This window comes from Leopardus geoffroyi, chromosome D2 (genome assembly GCF_018350155.1).
Source record: "Leopardus geoffroyi isolate Oge1 chromosome D2, O.geoffroyi_Oge1_pat1.0, whole genome shotgun sequence".
In the NCBI taxonomy this organism is placed as follows: domain Eukaryota; kingdom Metazoa; phylum Chordata; class Mammalia; order Carnivora; family Felidae; genus Leopardus; species Leopardus geoffroyi.
Window position 1 is genome coordinate 87,238,915 of NC_059334.1, and position 21,172 is coordinate 87,260,086.

At 60.1% G+C, this 21,172-nt stretch overlaps 1 protein-coding gene across 26 annotated transcripts in view; it reads left to right on the plus strand.

Annotated features, from left to right (window-relative positions):
- JAKMIP3 (Janus kinase and microtubule interacting protein 3) overlaps positions 1-19,643 on the plus strand; it is a 117,773-nt gene extending 98,130 nt beyond the window's left edge. For 14 of the 26 annotated variants that reach the window (XM_045439274.1, XM_045439282.1, XM_045439275.1 and 11 more), the window contains 5 exons: positions 318-521; positions 1,974-2,039; positions 3,868-3,909; positions 4,597-5,577; positions 17,199-19,643. In XM_045439274.1, the coding sequence (XP_045295230.1) occupies positions 318-521; positions 1,974-2,039; positions 3,868-3,909; positions 4,597-4,755 (471 nt within the window). In that variant the 3' untranslated portion in view covers positions 4,756-5,577; positions 17,199-19,643. Of the gene's footprint in view, positions 1-317; positions 522-1,973; positions 2,040-3,836; positions 3,910-4,596; positions 5,578-17,198 lie in introns of those variants that run through there. The other 12 variants (XM_045439284.1, XM_045439286.1, XM_045439285.1 and 9 more) reach the window with 2 other exon arrangements.
- Positions 19,644-21,172: the final 1,529 nt, after the last annotated feature.

Genomic DNA, 21,172 nt, shown 5'->3' on the forward strand with positions numbered 1-21,172 from the left:
GGCTGCCATCCTACTCTGGTCTCAAATGTCTGCTCACCTGTGTTCCCTGATGTTAGCATGACATAAGAATTCTGCCACTGAAGTCTCAGTGCACGCGTGAGCAGTAATTTAGAGGTGAATGCCCCTGGACGAATTACTCCTGGATTGTGTTTCCACTCTACAGAAGGTCATTGAAGCCAGTCCAGGGGAAATAGTCCCCTCCGTGGGTGCTCTGGGGACGTTGTAACGCCGGGGGTCACGGGATTCCCTGGCCCCCGCCAGGCCCAGGCAGCCCTTTGAGAAGAAGGCAAGACTAATGTCTGCCCTTCCGCCACCAGCACATCCTGGAGCTGGAAGCCATGCTATACGACGCCTTGCAGCAGGAGGCCGGGGCCAAAGTGGCCGAGATTCTGTCGCAGGAGGAGCGCGAGAAGCTCAAGGTGGCCGTGGAGCAGTGGAAGCGTCAGGTCATGAGCGAGCTGCGCGAGCGTGACGCCCAGATCCTGCGGGAGCGCATGGAGTTGCTGCAGCTGGCACAGCAGGTGCGCCTGCAGGTGGGGGTGGGGTGCCCGAAGAAGGGGGCTGCGCGCTTCATTCCCGAAGTCCCATGGCCACGCCCTCCCGCGGCGTGTTCTCCAATAGCCTCATCTCCAACGGCCACGCCCTCCACGGTGTGCTGTCCAATAGCTACAACTCCAACAGCCACGCCCCCCAGGGCCACACCCTCACCCCAGTGGCCGCATCACCAACGGCCACGCCCTCCGTGGCCACACCCCCCCCCCCCCCACCCCAATGGCCACATCTCCAAAGGCCATCCCCTTCCATGGCCATGCCCTCCCATGGCCAGGCACTTCACCGGGTGCTATCCAATAGCCACATCTCCAACGGCCACGCCCTCCCATGGCCACCCCCATCCTCCACCCCAATGGCCACATCGCCAACGGCCACGCCCTCCCACTGTAGGCCCTTGCGCCAGACTCCCTGTCCCGTCTGATCAGCCACCTGGGCTGTACCATCTGCTCCTGTGGGTAGCACATCCCTCTCTCTTGGGACCCCTGACTGTGAGGTCTCTACAATGACTCCTCCTTTGATGGTCAGGACCTGGTGAAGTTGTCTTCTGGGGAGCAGCAGCTCGTGTGTTGGGGGAAGCCCCTGGCTTCTAGCCTCGGGCACTTTGGGACCTCAAGCCAGTCCAGGTCCATTTCTAACAGAAGGTGCAGGGCCCTGGCACTCTGGGCAGCCTTGGTGTTACGGACGTGCCTCTGCTCCCCTGTGTGCGCCCTTAGGGCCTAGAAGGGGGCTTTACGGGTGGGTTCTGTGTTCAAAGGCTCAACCTGTGAAGTCAGATAAATTAGTAAACCACGGTTTCCTGTGAATGTTGGTGGGTGACGTCTGACCAGAGGATCGTCAGCTACCAGAACAGTCTCTGCCAGATTCAGGGTGGTCAGTGTGGCCATTACCTGTGGACCCCTCTTGCCCATCCGACAGGCTGTAGCCAGAGTTAGGCTGCTTGCAGGGTCCAGACACGGCATCCGGTTCCAGAGTGGACACGCAAATTTGCATCCAGTCGGCCTGGTATACCACAGCAAAGACTGGAGCTTCGAGTACCGTGTCACCTTGTCGAGGAGACTCCTCCCTGGGACTGGCTTTGTGGCCTTGGTGCTGTTGTAGGGGCATCTGGGAAGGGCGTGAGTCGATTCCTTGGGCTTCTAGCATGATGGTTTACGATCTGAAATCGTAGGGGGCGGGAAGACGTCACTCTTGTTGGAGCAGAGCCACCGACTAAGAATGGCTGTGTCCAAAAGGGAAACCGAGGGGAGCAAGGCTACTCCTCTGCTCAGACACGGCCTCCAGCATTCCACGGACACAGGACAGACAGGCTCCTGGCCCCTCGCAGTAAATGAGTGCAAACCTCGAAAGGGTTTTTTCCAAGTACTTGGTTTCCCAAATACATGCTCTGATTACTGAAGATTTTCCCCTTCTTAACATTGCAGAGGATTAAAGAGTTAGAAGAGAGAATAGAAGGTCAGAAGAGGCAGATCAAGGAACTGGAGGAAAAGGTAAGACAGATGCACGTTCGGGGGCTTGTTCTGTTCACTGGGAACACAGACGGCTGACACGTGTCGTTAGCGTGCGCTCCGGGGGCTGAGTCGCGGTTGGACAGAAAGAGGCTCCAGGGCAGAGCTGGGAGCCCCGGCTCTGGGAACGCCCCCTCTGCAGTGACCCAGCCATGCCACCTGGGAGGGGCCGTGTTGCTCATGGACTCCGTGTCCCCAGCCGTAGCCGTGGGAGCTGAGCCAGCGACCTAGGGTCCTTGTGGTGCTGGTGGCTGTGTGGAGTACGTGATGCCTCCACGTTTCCCAAGCGGTTGGTCTAAAACTCCAGTTCCTGCAGGACTGGATTTTCTCTTGGAAGCAGGCCATCTGTCCAGTCCCAGTCTCTTGTTTCCGGCCCTTCGTGTCCTTGCTTCCAGGCTTAGGAACCTGAGGTCCCGGTGTGCAGTTGGTTTGGGGCCACGCAGCTTGGGGCCCCAGGGCGGACGGTCTGGCTCTTTTCCTGGACCCCCAGCCCTGCCAGGCGTGGGGTCACAGGCACTGTGTCCACTCTTGGTGACAGCCTGACTTGGCGGTCCCCAAATCAAGGTGTCTGGAGCGTGCCTGGAGAGAGCCCCGCCTCTTCCTGTGGCATCGCTTACTTTGGCGTAGTTCTTTTCCTGTGATTTAGGGATGTGTTAGCATCTCCGTGGTCACACTGACGTTCGGTTCTTGCAGTCGGTCCCGCCTGTGGGGTAGGTCTCCCTAAAATGGCCAGCTCCCCACTGAGCGCTCAGTGAGGTGGCCGGTGGGTCCACCTCCCTGCCTTGTCCTTTCCGGGAAAGCAGGAGGTTGGCGCTCACACGGGAGCCCCATGGGCTGCACGTCCTCAGCCTCTGCCAGAGGAAGAGCCCGCAGAGGCCCCGTGACCGAGGGAGGGTGTGGCCCCTCCCAGTGGCAGCCCCCCCCCACCTCAGTGACAACACCTGCCCCTTCCCTGGACACTTTACTGCCATCTGCCCAGTGGTCGTCACGGTCACGTGTGACCCTGCCGTGCCGGTGCCCCTGGACCGTGCAGGGTGGATGGCAGAGAGGTGCCCTGCAAACAGGGTTTGCTGCCCCGTGGACGCTGACACTTGGGGAAGCTTCCAGCAGACCCCGGGGGCGCAGGGGCGCTGTGCTCAGGGCTCCAGCCTCACGGCGCGTGCAGCCTCTCCTCCAGAATAAACGTCGGTCTTCCCTTTCGCCTTAACGTGGGAGCGTTTGTCTGCGTTAACTACTTGGGTGTTCAACACTGGGTGTGAATTCCTCTCGTGCAGTTCCAGAGGCTCTGGACCCTCCGCCAGACCTTCTCTTGTGTCTGCATTGGCTGTCCACCCACCCCCGCCCCAGTGAGGCCCCAGCGTGACATCGGTCCGGGTGGCTGGCCCTTTACCGTTACAGTGGGACTGTGACCAGAGTCTCATCGGGGCGCCGGGTTTGCGTGGCCCTTGGAGGGGCTCCACAGGACCCCCTCCTCGTGGTCAGCCAGCGAGGGGCCCACCGTCGGCCCCACGGAGGAGGAAGAGCCGGGTGGGGTGGGTGAAGGCGCTCGTGTGGGGCGCATAGGGACACACTGTCCCTGTGGACCCAGGACGTCCTCACGGCCCCTCCCAGCGCCAGCCGCGCACGCAGGACAGCAGCGGGGTCTGCTCCTGTGCCCGGCGGACAGCACGTCTTGTTCTGTCTGTGATCTCTGTGATCGCCGTCCTTTCTCGCCAGATGTCTACAAACTCTTTTTCTCTCTCTTTCCCTCCGTCTCTGCCCTCCCCCGTTCCTTTTCAGTTTCTATTTTTGTTCTTATTTTTCTCCTTAGCTTTCATTCTGTGGTCATAGCTCGCCTGGGCCCCCTGATGTGGTGAGTATGGCATCGGCTGGTCGTGGTGTGCGAGGGTCCCGCCTGCTCCCCGGGGGCCAGCAGGGCCCGGCCCTCCGGCTGCCTCCAAGGGTCGTTGCGCAGCCACCCGGCCGCCTTGAGAGCCCGGGCCGGGATTCAGGCTCTGGCGACGTCAGAGGGCTCGAGGGCACTGCCTGTCCTGAGCAGGAGGGAGAGTGAGGACCCCTCCTGGAGGGTCTCCCCCAGGAGGGGCCGCGTGCACGGCACCCCAGGTGGGCTCCTGCTCCCCGCTTGTGGCGTTGGCAGGAGGCAGTGCTGGGGAGCACGGTTGTCTCCTGTTTCTTGTCCTTTTCCCATGGTACGGAGCACGAGATTGGGTTACGCTGGGCACTCGGCCACAAGTGCCCGGGATTCCGTGACACGAGGGTTCCATCCATGGACGTGAACGCAGTCATGCTCAGCTGTGGTGTCGTTACCGTGGCGTTAGACCAGGCCCACATACAAGGCCTGCCCGCTGCTTCCTTCCGACACAGAGGAGGACCGGAGGCAGCGCTGGCCTCGCCGACCCGCTCGGCCATCCCTGCCCTTCTGAGGGCATCCCCAGAGGCTCCCCCTGGGGCAGCCACATCCTGCCCCCGTCCCCCACCCTGCCAGCCCCTTCCTGTCCAGAGGAGTCTCCCTGACGTGTGTCCTGCCCTTTCCTCGCAGCCCCCGGAGGAGCCAGACCCCTTTCCTCCAGCTGGACCAGAGAGCAGCCGGTGCCCGGGCCGCCAGACAAGACGCCCTGTCTCGTCCCCGAAGACCCGCGAGGATCTGGTCTCTGCGGACCCCGGCCCGTCGAGGAAGAGGGAGAAAGGGGCGCTCTGAGCACCTCTGCGTGGGCAGCTGTCCACTCTGTGAGCCAGAATTAGAACTAGTCCTTTGACTGGGGCTCCTCTGGAAGAGGCCTGGTCTTGGCTGCTGGACCCTGGGGTCTCTCCTCGGGGCGCAGCCTCCCTATCCCGGTGACAGGGATGCACGAGTTCCCTGCTGAGCAGGTGCAGAGAGCTGCTTCTGTGCAGAAGCGTCCGGCGCCCCGCGCTCCCACCTCACGGCCCCTTAATCGTGCGACACGCGTCTCAGATGAACGGACACAGGCACCCCACCACGTGACACAATGAAGCCCGCGGCCAAGAGGCGACCTTCATTCGGGGAGGCCCCAGACGGGTCAAGGGGGATGTTCCGAGGACGGTTTCCCCGTGCCATGTCAGGTGGCCTAGGAGGACTCGCTTGCCGGGGTCCTGAGCACCTACTGGCTGACGCACCCCTGCCTGTCGCCCGTGGGAACAGCCGTGGCTGCCGCATGCACCGTGCCATGAACCCCCGGCCTCCTAGGCCTCCCTGAGCCTCGCAGAGGAGCGCGGTGGGACCGACCAGAGGGAGACTGAGGAGCGTGGTAGTGGGCGGTGGGACAGGAGAGGGCCCAGACCCACTGGAAAGGGGCCTGGCTTTCCTGGAACGCAGAACCCCAGACACTGCGGCCCCGGGCGCCAGGCGCCACCCCAGCCCGGAGGCCCCGGGCCAAGCGGGGCCGAAGCTGCGGTGCAGACCTCCGGCCTTCTCCCTCAAGGGCAGTGCCCACCGAGGGCAGCCATGCACCCGTGGTCCCGCAGATACGAGGAGGGAACCCGAAGCACAGGTGGTGAGCAGGTAAGCGCAGCCATTGGTCCGCGGGAGGCGGTGCTCCCTGTTGCCCGTCCCTCCCCGTTTGGGGCCCTCACAGGCACTGGCGTACCTCCTTCTGCTTGGTCCCGTGTGGTCCCGGCGGAGATGTGGGTTCGGTTTGCTGGGGCCTGCCCTGCTGTGGGAGCCCTGGGCGTCTGTCCCGGCCAGTGGAGACGGGGAGGGGTCTCTCCACCACCCCTGGACCACAGGGTGCTCCCTGGGGGCGTCCCTGTGTGGACTCCTCAGCATCCCTCAATGTGGTGACCCCTGGGGGCTTCCTCGCCCAGACCCAGGACACTCCCCCCATGCATCCAAGTGTGTGCCACGGGGACATCCCTGAGTTCCAGGGTGGCCTCCTGTCCTGCCAGTGAAGGGCTGTCCAAATGTGCCCCAGCCCCCACGGGTCTACTGGCCAGCCCTGGCCACCCCCACCTTCCTGCTGCCAGAAGCTTTGGTAAAGGAAAGCTTCCTACTCCGCCCTGCAGAGCAGTCCCCCCCCCCGCCCCCCGCTTCCTGAGCCCCAGCCCCCAAGGCTCCCCTTCCCTTCAGGCAGAGTCATGCACTTGGCTGAGCTCAGGGGTCAGGACCTCGCCCCTCACCTCCTCTCTCTGCCCAGCCCCCACACCCTGCAGGCTAGGAGGCTTGTCCTCAGGGGGATCAGGCCCAGGCAGGGTGCTGCACGGCTGAGCTCTCAGCCCCCCAGGGGAGTTTCCTAAGTGAGGCCACTCATGTGAGGCCTGCTGAGCTGCTGGTGGAGGCTGGCGGGCCACACCCAGGGCTGCTCGGTGAGCCCTCTCCCCATCGAGGCTCCTGCTCCTCAGGTGCTGGGGCTGCAGGGGGTTCCCCAGGATGTGCACTGCTGTGTAGGGAAGGGAGCAGAAGCGGAGGCAGAGGCCGGGGCTGTGGGAGGGGGAGCGTGTGAGGTCACCACCTGCTCATCCAGAAGGGGTCCAGCAGCATGGTCTTCATGTCATGGAGCACGTGTGGCACACGTTCCTTCAAAGGGGCACGTAATGGCACGTGTGGGACCCCGGGGTCCTCCAGGGGTGCATGGGCACGGCCTCGGGCCCGGAGGGTCACTCTCAGGCTTGTTCCGGAACGGAGCAGGAGCCGGCCTGGTCCCAGTCCTGCTCCCGGGACGCCTTGAGGGCTTACGTGAGCTCCAACCCGAGCATGCGCTTTGGGACCTGCGGTCCCTGGGGCTCGAGCCGCGGTTCACAGCTGGTGCGGAAGCCCTCAGGCTGAGCACACGGTGCTCAGGAAAGTGCTGAACGCGCCGCCCTTGCCTTTGACTGCTTGGCGAGGACCGTGCATGATCACAGCCTTAAGGGTCGCCCGTTGCGAGGTGAAGGTGAACACGTGCGTCGCAGCGGCACACGCCCCTCTGGAAACACGCTGTCCAGGGTCCCCGGAAATGCCCCACCCACATCCCTCCCCGTAGTGTGTCCCCGGTGAGCCAGCCAGTGGCTCTGTGGCCTGCCCTACGGTGTTCGCGGCAGGGTGGATCTGCCAGGCTTTGGAAGGACGCTCGGTGCCCCCAGAGCTGCGAGCGGGGCCTACCGGTAGGGAGGGCAGACACAGCTGCCCTCAGTGACCTCCAGGGCCTGGGCGGAGCTCTGGGTGCTCACCGTGGGGCATCCTTAGCTCGGGGCTGGCCGGGGCTGGAGGCAGGGGACACGCCACACGGCAGCCCCCTCGAGGGGGGCCAGACGGCCCTAAAGGTGTGCAGACACAGAGCCTGGAGAGAAGCAGGCCTCCTCTCCGCCCCGTCGCCCAGCCTCCCGGCTGCCTGGGCATCAGGGAGGGAGTTCTGGAATGCTTGTCAATGTGGGAAAATGTATGAGACGGGTCTCGGGCTGGGCTGTCACAGCAGGCAGGAACAGTAGGTCTGACATCCTGATGTCCCGTGAGAGGTGGCCCCTGACGGCCGAGGCAGCCGGAGGGGCTGGGGCCACAGTGTCACCGTGAGTTTGCCCAGCCGAGTGACACGATGCCCACGCATCATGCATCCTGGGTGACATTAGCCTTTATCACCGGTGGACAACACCTCCCAGGCTCTTCACCAAAGACGTGTTGTTCGTGCCCGGTGAACGCACAGGGGAGAGGCACCTGAGACCGCAAGGGTGCTGTTTCTCCCGAAGCTTCTGGGCACGGACTTTGGCGGCGGTCAGCGGGCCTTGCCGCAGCCGTAGGATGTCGCGGTGCTGCCGCGGGCTTCCTGTGCCCCATTCCTGCTGTTTATTCCCGCTGTTCCCTTCTTTGTCCAGCGATCCGGGTCGGGATATTTATTCTGGGGGCTACAGTCCAGCGCCATCACTGCTTATCTTCCTGTCGGGTTGTCCCGGCCACCGAGCGCTCGTCCGGGCAGCTCCTGTGTCCTGTTGACGCGCCCCGTGTGCTGCTTGAGCACATGCCTTACTTTCTGCACATGCCTCTGTTTATTTCTGCACCTACCCACCACCTGTCTACCGTCTATCATGTGTGAATGTATGTATGTATGTATATGTCTGTCTTGTCCGTTTGTCCATCTATCCATCCATCCATCCATCATCTATCTATCCATCATCTATCCATCCGTGTACTTATCTATCATCTATCTGTCTGTCCATCCGTCCATCCATCCACCTATTCATCTATCATCTGTGTATCCGTCAGCCATCCGTCTGCCTATGTGTGTATGTATGTATCCATCCGTCCATCTATTCATCTATCTGCTTATCTCTCCATCTATCCATCAGTCTATCACTCATCTATTTATCTATCATCAATCATCTATCACCTGTCTATTATAAAACCACGAGTTCATAAGGATACCTCCAGTTCTAGGTTAACACTTCAACATCCATCCGGCCTCCCCCCATCATCTGTGACTCCTTTCTTTGGCTCTGGCTGTATACACTGTGTGCTCACTGGCTCAGCCCCAGCGTACACACGGAGTAGCTGCAGAATTGCTAACCTGTACAGCCTGTGAGAAACGGACTGACCGACGAGGGTGCCTTTGTGCACAGCTCCCTGTCTCTGTAGCTTGTACTATCCAGACAGAATAGTGTTTTCCCACATAACTTAGCCCTTTTCTTTCCCACCTCTTCCCCATAGGCCTGTGCCGTCCATTTGTCCACGGTTAGTTCATGTGTCGCGGCTTGGGTTCCATTTGGGCTTCCCCACAGAGTGGTCTGTGTTTTATTTACACGCTGTAAAGGTCACCGTGCTGTACAGATCTCTGGGCTTGGGCACGCACGTGTGCCCACCACAATCCGATACGGGACGCTGCCACCAACCCTCAAACTCCTTCTTGTGCCCTCTGCATTCACCCCCCCATCCCCACCCCCTCCACCTGTCATCCCCACCCCCACCCCCACCCCCGGGCGTCGGACCTAAGAAAACTGCCTGATTCAAAATCACAAGCGTTTGCTCCCGTGTTTCCTTCTAGAATCTTGTGGCTCGGTGTCTGGCATCATACCCGGGACTGGTTCCAAGTCCGTTTTCACACAGCGGGAACCGTCTGGGTCGAAGCACGAGTTTTGCCTGTGGTGTCCCACCCCCTGCTTCTCCCCTCCCCTCTTTTGGTCAAAATCCCTCTGCTTGTCTGGTCCCAGTCCTGCCCTGCGGTCAGCCCTGTCCTGGCTGGAGTGTCCTCCCCAGCTCCGAGTCACCTCACGCCAGGAGGCGGGGACAGTGTGCTGCTAGCTGCTGTCCCCGCACTGGCCGCAGCCCGCAGCCCGGTCCTCACTGGTTCCTGGGGCTGGGGGGCAGGCCTGACGTGCGTGACATTAGCTGTCAGCAGACCCGGATTTACAGCTGCTGGCGAGCAGCCTGGTGGCGGGTCCTTTGTGCGCCGTGGCGTCCCCAGTGGCCCACGAAGGGTGATGGCGTCGTGCTGGAGAGGCTGCTTCTGTTCACAGCGAGCAGGAGCCCTCGTGCGAAAATATCTGTAGTTTCTTCATTACAGTTCAATTGAATTTTCTTCTTCATTCGTGGGTATTGTTTCATTAATTAATTTACTTTTTATGGAGCAAAAGGTAGGCTATTTTCCCTCGCAGAAGGTTCACCCAAACGCGAGCAACTAGCTTTTCGAGTCTTTTCTTCCCAGGGGTGGAGGCTGGGTTCAGAGGACCGCTGTCCTCAGGCACCGCCTGTCCCGTCTTGGGGGCACCGAAGGGCCCTGCCCGACACCTGCCTTGTTCCTGCAGGACCCCCGTCCCCGGGGGCAGCCAGCCCTCCAGGGGGCTTCCTCGGCCTGGGCTCCCACCCCAGGTGGTGATGAGGAGGGGTCAGAGGCTGCGGTCAGACGTGTGCCTGTCTGATGGCAGGCGACAAGCCCGTGCAGCCTCCCACTCACGTGAAGCCACGGTGTTCGTGCCACGTTTGTGTGCACAGGAGCCAGCTTGGAGGCCGCTGCCAGTGCACAGAGCTGCGTTAGTCCCGACACTCGCCCCTGCCACACTCTTGCCCCTGGTCCGGGAGTGGCCCGGTAGTCATTCTGTTTGTCCTCTGACCTCTAACCGCGGACCCCCGACGCATCGCCAGCCCCTTTCCCCAGAGGTAACTGCCATCTGGGACCGGGGGCAGCGTCCCTGTGCAGAGCTTTGTGGCAGACACGTGGGTTTCTGAAAGGTATGATTTTTGTTGTTTTGTAAGTCTTTGGAAAAGGAGGCATCACGTGTGCTTTTGGACGCACTCTTTACCCTTGCTATCCTTGCGCTAAGATTCACCCCCGCTGTGTTTTGTGTGCGACTACTGGTTGGTGCTGGGACCTCTTCCTGGCACCTGACACACTTCTGGTGGATGCTTGGGCCTTCTTTTGTGAAGCCCGTCAGCGTGCTGACGCAGGAGCTGCCTCGGGTGTCGCCGGGCCATCCGAACGCAGCTCAGCCTCGGGAGGCACGCGGGACTCTCCTCCGGTCACGGCGTTCAGAGCACACTATTTGGCTCTTCGCTTAGAATTCTGTGTTTACCTTAGGGCCTAAGGTGTTCTCTAACTTCGCTAGATTTGCTCACAGCCTCGGGCAGATACTGAATAGCCGGCTTGAAGCCAACGGTGTCCCCTCCCCCTTTTTATCGCTCTGTCGCCGCCTCCATTCTTTCCAGCCAGCCAGCGGCTCACGCCTGTGGCCAGCTGCCTGGTGATCCAAAAATGTCACCATCTCGGTGACAGCAGTGATGGATCTTCTCACTAGCGTGACCGTGAAGCCGTTAATCAGAGATGCCGCTATCAGAGAAGTCGTAGTTAGAATCCCCTCCGGGGCTGTGAGAGCGGCTGCCTGTGACCCCCAGAAGAAGCGAAACCGAGGCCCGCTGGAGCACAGGCAGGAAGTCCATGCGGTGCGTGAGCCCACGCACGTGCCTGTGCACTGAGTGTGCGGTATGTGTGTGCATCTGTGCGTTTAGTAGTGTCTGGGTGTGTGCAGCCCTGTGCATTTGGGGGTGTGTGTGTGTGCACGTGTGTGCATTTGGGTGTGTGTCTGGATGTCTGTGCATTTGGGTGTGTGTGTGTGAACGTGTGTGCATTTGGGTGTGTGTCTGGATGTCTGTGCATTTGGGTGTGTGTGTGCACGTGTGTGCATTTGGGTGTGTGTCTGGATGTCTGTGCATTTGGGTGTGTGTGTGTGAACGTGTGTGCATTTGGGTGTGTCTGGATGTCTGCATTTGGGTGTGGGTGTGTGTGCACGTGTGTGCATTTGGGTATGTGTCTGGATGTCTGTGCATTTGGGGGTGTGTGCGTGTGCACGTGTGTGCATTTGGGTGTGTCTGGATGTCTGCATTTGGGTGTGGGTGTGTGTGCACGTGTGTGCATTTGGGTATGTGTCTGGATGTCTGTGCATTTGGGGGTGTGTGCGTGTGCACGTGTGTGCATTTGGGTGTGTGGATGTCTGCATTTGGGTGTGTGTGTGTGCACGTGTGCTCATTTGGGTGTGTCTGGATGTCTGCATTTGGGTGTGTGTGTGTGCATGTGTGTACATTTGGGTGTGTGTCTGGATGTCTGTGCATTTGGGTGCGTGTGCACGTGTGTGCATTTGGGTGTGTGTCTGGATGTCTGCATTTGAGTGTGTCTGGATGTCTGCATTTGGGTGTGTGTGTGTGTGCACGTGTGTGCATTTGGGTGTGTGTGTGTGTGTGTTCACATCTGTGTGTGTGTGCACGTCCATGCAGTGTGTGTGTGTGTGTGTGTGTGTGTGTGTGTGTGTGTGTATGTCTGTGCATTTCGGGGGGTGTCGTCAGGCGGAGGCCTGGGACCCTGTACACCCACACCAAGCAGGGAGACTGGCCACATGGAGTGCATACAGTACGTGTGTGAGGGCAGGCAGCCTTCTCTCCAAGAGGGACGGGGAGGCACTGGCTTCTGAATGCCCTCTGGCCATTGCCGGAGGGCACGGCCCTGGTCCTGGTGACTTCTGGGCTGATGTGAACTGGGGGGTCCTGGGTGCTCAGGTGGTTGGAAGGCGGGGATGTGCTCATTACCAGCCCTCACTGGTCCCTGCAGCATGAACACAGCACTGGAGGTGTCCTGCCCTGCCCCCACCTCTGGAATTACCTCCCCCCCCCCTGCATCCCCAGGGATGGCCCCTCACCACAATGGTTCCCCGATAACCAGGCGTAGGGGCTTGTGGGGGGCTGTGGAGAGGACCACGGGCCCCATCTCTCCTGTGGCCAGCCATGGTGAACGGGGGAAGCCTGGCACCTGGAGACTGGGTGCTTCGTCACCCTGCACCTGTGTCCCTGCTGTCCTGAGCCGCAGTCTTGTCTTCTCGTGTGCTAAGAGCTCAGTGGTGTGGGCTGCGGGGACACCACCCTCGGGTCAGTGAGGGCTCAGCCGGCCACAGCTGGTCGGCGCTCTGGGCTGAGGACCAGGACGCACAGCCCTGAAGCAGCCTGGCGTGGCCTTGTCTGCAACGGGCCTCGGGAGCCACGGACGCGCAGAGGCCACAGGGGCTTAGCGGGGCCGCGGGGTCCAGGCGGGAAGGCGGTGAGAGGCAGAGTGGGCTGTGGGGCTGCAGGGGCGCCTTCCCCATCAGGGTAAGGGCAGGTGGGGGATCCAGGGACCACGGTGCCCTGACGCTCGCCTCCCGAGCCAGCGGGGCCCCGCTGCCCTCGCTGCCTCCTCCGGCTCCTCCACGGACTGAATGGCCCTGGAATCTGCCCTTCTGACGAGTCCCGGGGATGCTGAGGCCACGGGCTGTGGGACCCGGGGCCCCGCTTTGAGACCTTTGAATCCCCGATGGGGAGGAGCCTCCACAGGCACTGTTGCCCCCCCGCCACCCAGGATTGGGGTCGTGAGTGGACCTCGTATCTTGGCCGCGGTGTTGTGCTTATTGTGGTGGCTCTGGGATTTCAATGTTCTCCGAGCCCCTTTCCAGCCGCACCAGCCACGTCCGTCTGTGTGGGGTTCTGGGGGAGCTGTGGCTGCCGTCAGGAAACTTGGCGACTGCTCCGGGGCCAGCAGGCTGGGTCCGGGCCCTGCTGCTGCCCTGAGTCATGCGGCCACAGCAGGTGAGGTGACCTGTGTCCACCTCGGCCTCCCTGAGCTATGGAAGGTTAGTCCGGAAATGCGTCGTTCTGGCCGGGTTCCCCGGAGAGACAGAGCTGGTAGAATGTACGTGTCTCTATCCCGCCTGTCATAGAGAGGGGACTCTTGAAAGGAATTGGAGGCTGAGAAGTCCACAGACCCAGGAGGGCCGCCTGTGTGTCTGCAGCCCGAGGCCGAAGGTCCGAGAACCGGGAGAGCCGACGGTACAGATTCCTGTGCAGGACTGTGGCCGGGAAAAGGCCGACCTCCTAGCTCACGGTCGGGCGAGAGGTTTCCCTCTTCTTCAGCCTTGTTGTTCTATTCAGGCCTTGGACTGATTGGATGAGGCCCACCTGCATTGGGGCCGGTGGTCTGCTTTCCTCTGCCTGTCGCTTCAAATGCTAACTTCACCCAGGAGCACCCACACGGACCCACCCAGGATAATGTTGGCAAACGTCTGGGCCCCCCGAGGCCCATCAAGGTCACGCGTGAACTTCACCACAGCATTCAAGGGTCCTGGGGCACGTCCTCAGCTGTGGCCTGCTGTGTGAAGCAGCTGCTGCCTTTCTTACATGTTTACTAAGCAGCCCCGGAGTGAGAGCTGGAGGAGGGCCCGGAGCAGGGCGCGGTGTGGGTGTGGATGAATCCGGAGGGGAGGACCGGCCCAGCCCCCGTGTGGGCCCCGCGGGGCTGCGCTGTGGGGCCGGGGAGGGCGGGCAGGGCACCATCCGCAGGGCGAGTGGGAAGGCCCTGCAGGACCCGGGAGCCCGGAAGCTTAGCTGGGTCTGGGTGAGGCCAGATGTTTCTTGATGTTTCCCCCAAACCAGAGCTTTGGGGAAAAAAGACCTTAGCCCCAAACAGTTAGTTTGGCCGATTTCTTTCTTTCTGGTTTGACAATGTTTGGCTACACTTTTCCAGACAAACAGAGCTTACGTGGAAAGGCTCTGTTTTTAGCCTATAAGCGGATGCTGTGTGTGTGTGTGTGTGTGTGTGTGTGTGCATGCGCGCGCACGCGGGTCATCTGGGTCTGCGGCACAGGAAGTAGGGGCGGGTTTGGGTTTGGGGGCAGAGAGGGAGGATTGGGCCGCAGGGGGTTCTCCCGGCGGAGGGCACCCACCCTGTGTGGGGCCGAGTTTCCTTGTCTCGTGTGCGTTTCTGGAAACCCCAGTGAGGCGCAGGCCTGGGGCTTTCCCTCGGCGCCCACCATCTGCCGTTGGCTCCGAGCGCAGTGGGCTTCTCCGGCCCCAGGAAGCCGCCGTCTCCTTTGCCAAGAGCTTTCTGTTTCGCAACAGTCGAGATCCCGGTGAGAATTCCCGGCAAACACAGATGGCAGGAGCCTGTTCCTCGCGCTCTGTTTTGACATTAATCAGATGCTGTTTCCTGATCCCATTTGCATGTGTTCCCAGTGGGCGTCACCCGTGGGGGTCCCGCTTCTGCAGCCGTTAGCGAGGCTGACACCTCACGCCCGTTGGGCCGGTGCCCACGTGGAAATGCCCTGCCTCCCCCGGCGGGGTGATGGTCCAGCCTGTCACCCTCTTGTCCTCGCCTTGTTCTGTTCATTTTGGTACTTAGGAAGTGAAGGCTATTTGTGACTCTGGCGATCAGCTTACTCCTATATCTTCTCCCTGGACTTCAGTGCAGCCCAGTATGAAAATTGTGTCATAGCCTCTCCCTTCGGAAGGAAGGGCGGGCTGTGATGCTTGGTGCCCACCCTTGTCAGGACATCACCTCATCACAGGGCAGTCGTGTGTCCCGCAGCCTCCGCCCCCTGGGCTCTGAGCTGGTTGGGGTCTCACCTGCCCCACCGTGTGCCACGAGCCCGTCCGGTGTCCCACGTCTCTCCTGCCTCACCGTGCTAATCCACGTTACCATCAGCGTACTGGGCTCTTGTGATCGGTGGGGAGCCGCCCACGGCAGAAGTGTCCCCGACTTGCTCACTGCACAGTCTCCAGTGTGGCCCCAACATATACTTAGGCAGGGCCTGGCCCCAAGACGCACACAAACAAATGGTTGCCGCATGAACCACCAAGTAAGTGAGCAGATGTCTCGTGGAGGCTGGGCACGGTGTCTGATCCGTCTTACGGCCTCACCGTCGACCTCGGTCCCCGGAAGTGGGAAGCAGTGTGTTCTGGGGGTCTCCAAGGATGCCTGTTCTCAGTGAGTCACTGGGGTTCTCGGGGCCCAGCACACAGTGGTGCCCTGGCTAAGGTTCATTTCGGCAACATAGTCAGGAAACGTGGCTGGATCTGGAGGGATCCATAAGCAGATTTCGTGGGCTCTCTGCCTCCTGTGGGGACCACACAGAGCACCCCCTTCCCCAGTGGTGAAGACGTGGCCATCCGTGTGCACTGTCCGTCTCCCCAGAGAAGTCCCTTTGACGCTCAGAGTTCAGGTGTTCTGTTGAGGCTGCTCGTTTGGGGAGCCCACCCCTGTGCTCCGAAGTGTCAGGCCCTCAGGAGACGGGTGTTTGCCATAAATCACATCATTTGTGCAAAAGGTCAAGGCCACTCCACCAGCACAACCTTATGGCTCAGGGAGCGTCTCAAAAGCGGGCTCCCAGATGCCGGTCAAGGGCTGACCTCGCAAGCGGGCCCTCCTACCCACAGCAGTCTCGGCTCCTGCCGCAGATGCACTGGAGGCTCTGCACCAGCACCGGGTCAGGGGTTTGGGGGGGGGGGGCGAAGAGCCCATGGGGCCGTGAGACCAAGGTCACACCCAGCGGGTGATCTCACCCTCACCTGCCTCGTGTCTTTTGTGGCTTCAACCTGGATGAGCTCATGGGCTGGCTGTGAGGACAGTCCATAAGTCAGGCCCGTGGTCAGAACAGGGAGGGATCAGGAACACCTTGTCCCCCAGAGGAGATGGGACTGGGGGGCAGAAGGCGCTTGGGAAGCCTGGAATCCTGAAGCAGCACCATGCCTCTTCGTGTGTGCGTGTGTGTGCCCACGCACGTGCGTGTGCCCCTGAGTGTGGGGGCGGAGTGTTGCAGTCACGGACGAGGACAGAAAGCCACCCCCCCTCTTCTGGACACAGTGGCAGCGAACAGAGTGTGTTAGCAAAGTCAGGCAGGACTGGCTCCGGGGAGAGGGTCCCGCGACCACAAGCAACCAGATGCCATCGTCCTGTTCCTCCACTTTGGGGAATGACTTTTTAGGACTCTGCACGTCATTCTCAACAAGATGTCTTCTGTGTTTGCAGGTGTGAGATGCATGCCACAGGCAGTTACCGGCATAGCTCAAGGGAAGCAGTGCTGTGGTTGGGGGGCGGACGCTGGCGGGCAGGTGGTCAGGGCCCCTGGCCCTGGTCAGCCTGGGGTGTGACCTGAGGGAGCCCCTCTAAGCTCAGAACTTCAGACTTCAGTCTGCACGGTGAAAAGGCCAGGCCGGCCCTTTCACATCTCACATCCTAGAAACAGATGATTCGAGGGGAACCTACTTAGAAATGGATCCAGTTAACGTCACAAAGAACAGTGCTTCATTTCCACGGCCCTGAGATTCGCGCATAATGTGTGCCACGTGGGCAGGAAGTGTGTGTGATTCCCCCCGGTTTCCTTTGCCTCGTGCGTTGGGGGGAGGGGCCTTCCTACTAGAAGGTGAAAAACCCCAAACCCACAGAACCCTCTGCAGCCTCTCCTAGCCTAGGAACGTGTGGGCCCAGGGTCCCCCCCACCGCGGGTGTCCGCGCCCCTCACCGCCTCTCACCCCATTGATGCCGGTGCTGCCCCCGCCCCGCGGCTGATGTGGGGCCCACTCTCCTTGTGCAGAGAGGAGACCTGTTCCAAACATAAAAACGTAAAAGGTAGTGAAGAAATGGAACCTAACAGAGGCCCGCTTTCTAAGTAACGAGAAGAAATGGAAATCGGGCGGAAGCGTGGGCATGTGCCCACGGCGTTTCGAGGCAGGTTCGAGGCCACGTCTGCACATGGCTTTGTGGGGCACCGGGACGCGTCTCTGCGGCTCCTGCACCAGCCGCTGGAGTCGGACTGCGCCGTGCGGAGCCCGTGCCCCGGGCATCTCTCCGCCCCTTCCCACCGCCAGTGTAACCTCCGAGTGCCTCGGATGGCTCACGCTAGAATAAAGCTGTTGTTTTCCCTCTTTTCCAGTGAGGAAACAGCACGTCGAGGAAGCTCCTTTGAAGCTTCCGTTCCTGCCTAGCGCTCTGGCCGCAGCCCAGGAACGTCTTCTAGCACTCGGAGCCAGCCCGACTCATGGTGGAAGAGGCTCTTCCATCGACCCCACACCCTCGCTGGCTTGAGGTTGTCGCTCCCAGGGCTGGATTCACAAGGTGTGTGTGTGTGCGCGCGCGTGCATGTGCGTGAGCCTCTGTGTGTGCGCACGTGCATGCTCAACAAGGAGACAAGATTTGGGCTCTTTTGAGGCACCTGGAAGTTTACGTGCTGCGTAGTGACAGCTGCAGCCCGGTGAGAGTGCGGCAAACACCGCGTAAAAGAAAAGCAGACTGTGTTTCCGCGGAGCGGAAGGGAGGGGTGACTGTGTTGTCTGCAAGTGTCAGGTTCATCTCATATTTGCGTTGGAAGACGTGTCCAAGTCTGGCGCAGATGACTGGCACCAGGCAGGGCTTGATTCCCTGGGAGAAATCGGGGGGAGGCTTACGGGATCAGACAGAGACGCTCTTTAGTGGGTGCGGGGTTTCTGCTGGGCAGCGTACTATTAGTCAGACTTGTCCCGGGACACCCGTCCTTCTGTTGTCATTAACTCACGGTTACTTATTCACTTGGACGAGATCCAGGGTGAATCCGCTGCTTCTCTGGCTGAGCCTGATGTTGGGGTTTGAGGACCAAGTCTGAAAGCTTGTTTCATTCTCCATGACTAGTGTTGCCTCGTTCTAATGGCCGCATCCCCCGGATACATTTGATGTGCCCAGAACCGAATGGCAAACGGTAGTCTTGAGCTAATAAACGCCCCTGTGGAGCCACGGATGAACTCCCAGATTGGGGCTGGGTGGAGGGTGTGACGCAGGCGTCCAGAAACTCTGTAGCGGCAAGCCCTGGGGGCGCTGCCGCCTCTGGTGCGGCCCCGCCCGCCCCAGTGGGTCCTGCCCTGGGACGGCAGCTGTGTGGGATGGCCGTTCAGGATCTAGCCACGTGCAGTTGAGACCCAACTTCGCTCGTGTTTATTTGGATCATCCCGATTTTGCATTTGTCTGGAGCACTTCATATTCCCTCCGCACACGTGCCAGACGTTCTTAACCACGGCTTTGTAGTTTCAAAAAGGGCAAACTAGGCAGGACACAGAAGCACGTAGATGCGTACCAATGCCTATGAAGTTGTTTACATGTAAAAGGATGTAGCGAAAATGGCCCCGTGAATGTTTTTAATAATATCCCGTGTACCGAACCACATTTGTATCCTTGCCGTGTTCCTGAAAGTCCCCATTGAGTCCCAATGTTAGTTCTTCTCTTTAGGCGTCATTGTTTTTGTTCGTGTATCCTGGGCACCTTCTTTTCACCTGATTACGAACTCCAGCATTTCAGGACTGGGCTTTTGCCAACAACAGAAAACAGGCGGGGGGTTGGGGGAGGCAAAAGTGGATATGAGCATCTGTCCCTGCTTCCCGCTAGTCCAGTGAGCATCTGAAGAATTCAGGCGTTTTAAAATAATGTGCTCTTTCTAAATCCTAGAGGATACCTTTTATGCTAAACCAGTGGGCTGGATTGAATTTGCTGAAAGTATCTGTGCCCTGTTGTCGCAAACCTCCTCAAACAGGAGAAGGGTGGGTGAATGCCACTCTCTCGTGGAACAAGGGGAGGGGTCAGAAGTTGCCAGAAATGTTTACTGTGCAACCAGGACGTGGACGTGCTGACAGTATAACGGCATCAACGCAATCCCACTGTGTACACAACACCCAGAACCGCACAGATGTTTTCGTTGGTCTAAACTGGAAGTCTACGTGAATCGCAGCCCCCTGGCTGACACGGACGTGTGTGTGCACCTCATTTCCACGGTCTAGAGTCCCGCTGCTGAAGGACTGTGCTCTTCCTTAAAGTGCTCTGCCCCTGCAGAACCTGTAGCCTACAGGACACCCCGCGTGCCTTACACGGCTGTGCATACCACCCTGGTTGTCAGGAAGGAGGGTGTGTGGGAGTGGGTTTGGAGGCGCTGTGACATCCGTCTACATTTACCATCACCCCATCACTGAAACCTTAAGGTGGATTGTGTGTTTTAACACAGAAATGGATTTATATTTAGGCTCAGGAAAATCAAGTTGTAAATATATGTATCAAATCATATATTTGTTTACTGTATTTTAAAAAGCTTTATTGTACATTTATGCAAAAATGAGTTCGGACTTGTTTTATCATGGCATTATGCCAGCCAGTATGTGTTCTCTTACTAACCACATTCTAAACACGATATTCTTCTGTTCAGTGCTAAACAGTATTCACGGGCCTAAAGTAGGTGCCTATGGTGGTCAAGTACAAAATTTTACACTTATTTTTGTATTGTGATTCCTATGATGTATACCAGAGAATTTTTACTCATTTGTAAATTATTGTACAGTTTTAATAAAAAATGTTTTAAATCTTAGAATATCAAAGTTACCCTCTTCCCACGGCATTAAAGTTTGGGCATATTGGCAGTGCTAGCCACTTCTGTGTCCCGTGTCCGTTCTCTGAAGGCAGTGCCACGTTCCACGCCGGGAAGGGAGCCTGGCCCTCCTGCGCACGGAGGAGCCAGGCGTCTTACCTGCAGCCTTACCCTACCTCGTGGAGAATCACCTGGAAGACAGGCTCTGAAATCAGAGGTACCGGGCAGCACCGGGCTGAGGTCGGCCACCAGGGAGGCTTCTTCATGTAGCTGCTTATCAAGTGAGAACCAGAAGAGAAAATGTAAAAAGCTTAGGAAAGTAAGAGAATTTCTGCGAATGAATGAGACTCGGCAACAGGTTTCACTTGCAGATGGCTTCACACAGGTGAGTAGAGGCTGGTTTTATTAATCACCCTGGGGGTGGGGTGGTGGTGCGGAAGCCAGAGATGCGGCAGGGGTGGGACAGGTGCTGATCTGGCTCTGCGGAAATGCTCCTGCCACACCAGCTCGAGTGTCCTCAAGGTGACTCTCATGTCCAAACGTACATCTTGAAATGCCGGCTGCGTTAGAACACAAAGGCTGGATGTCTTTTCCTGAAAAGTCACTCTCAGCAGGGCTTGGCAGAGTGACAGCATCGTCCTGTGACCCTGGGCGGGCTGAGTCCCTCCGCCTTGTCTTACCCCAAAGCCTTGAACTGGGGCTTAAGGGCGGTCAGGAGCAGCTCTCCTGGGGCGCATCGCCCCTCCCCGCCTTCCCCTCCGACCATCCCCACTTGCCAGACGTTTCGGAGTCAGAGCCTCCGGCTGGGCGTAGGATCTACCACGGGGCTCGGAAATCTGGCTGGAGTGTCGACAGGCAGGGGTCTCTCAGCGCGTGCCCCGCTGGGTGGGCGGGAGGTGGGAACCCTGGCTTCGCCCAGACGGAACGCGAGCCCTCGGGCCGGCTCGGCGCGTTCAGCACTCTCTGCGCGGACAGCGCCAGCCCCGGGCGCGGGCTCGGGGTCGGTTTGGGGGCGGGGGCGGGGGGAGCCGGGCCCGGTCGGCCGGGTCACGCGCCGCGCGCACACCCGCCGCAGGAGGCTCCGGGACCCGCGACCCCTCGCCCGCTCCCTCCATGGCCGCACGCCGGCCGCAGGAGCCCGCGGAGCCTCTGCCCGCGGGCCCGGGGACGCTGGGCTCAGGCAGCCCGCGGGCCCGGCCCAGGCTCGGCGGCGTTTTCCGCTGCGTGGAGGACGCCTTTGAGAACAAGACGCTGCAGCTGGACGCGTCGGGCGGTGGCCGTCGGAGCCCTCGGGCTGGAGAGCCGTACAGCGGGCCACCTGGCGACCCAGAGGGACCCGGCGAGCCCCGCCGAGATGACCCGGAGGCCGCGGCAAGTCTGGGAGGGCCGCCCCGCTTGACCCAAAAGCAGGCAGTGAGAAGCCGCAGGGAGGGCAGGCCGCCGGGGCGTGGACCAGGGGCTGGTTCTCTTCCCAAACCCCCAGCCTCTCCGAGGGGACGTGAGGGCTCAGGGAGGGGCCTCCCTCTCCC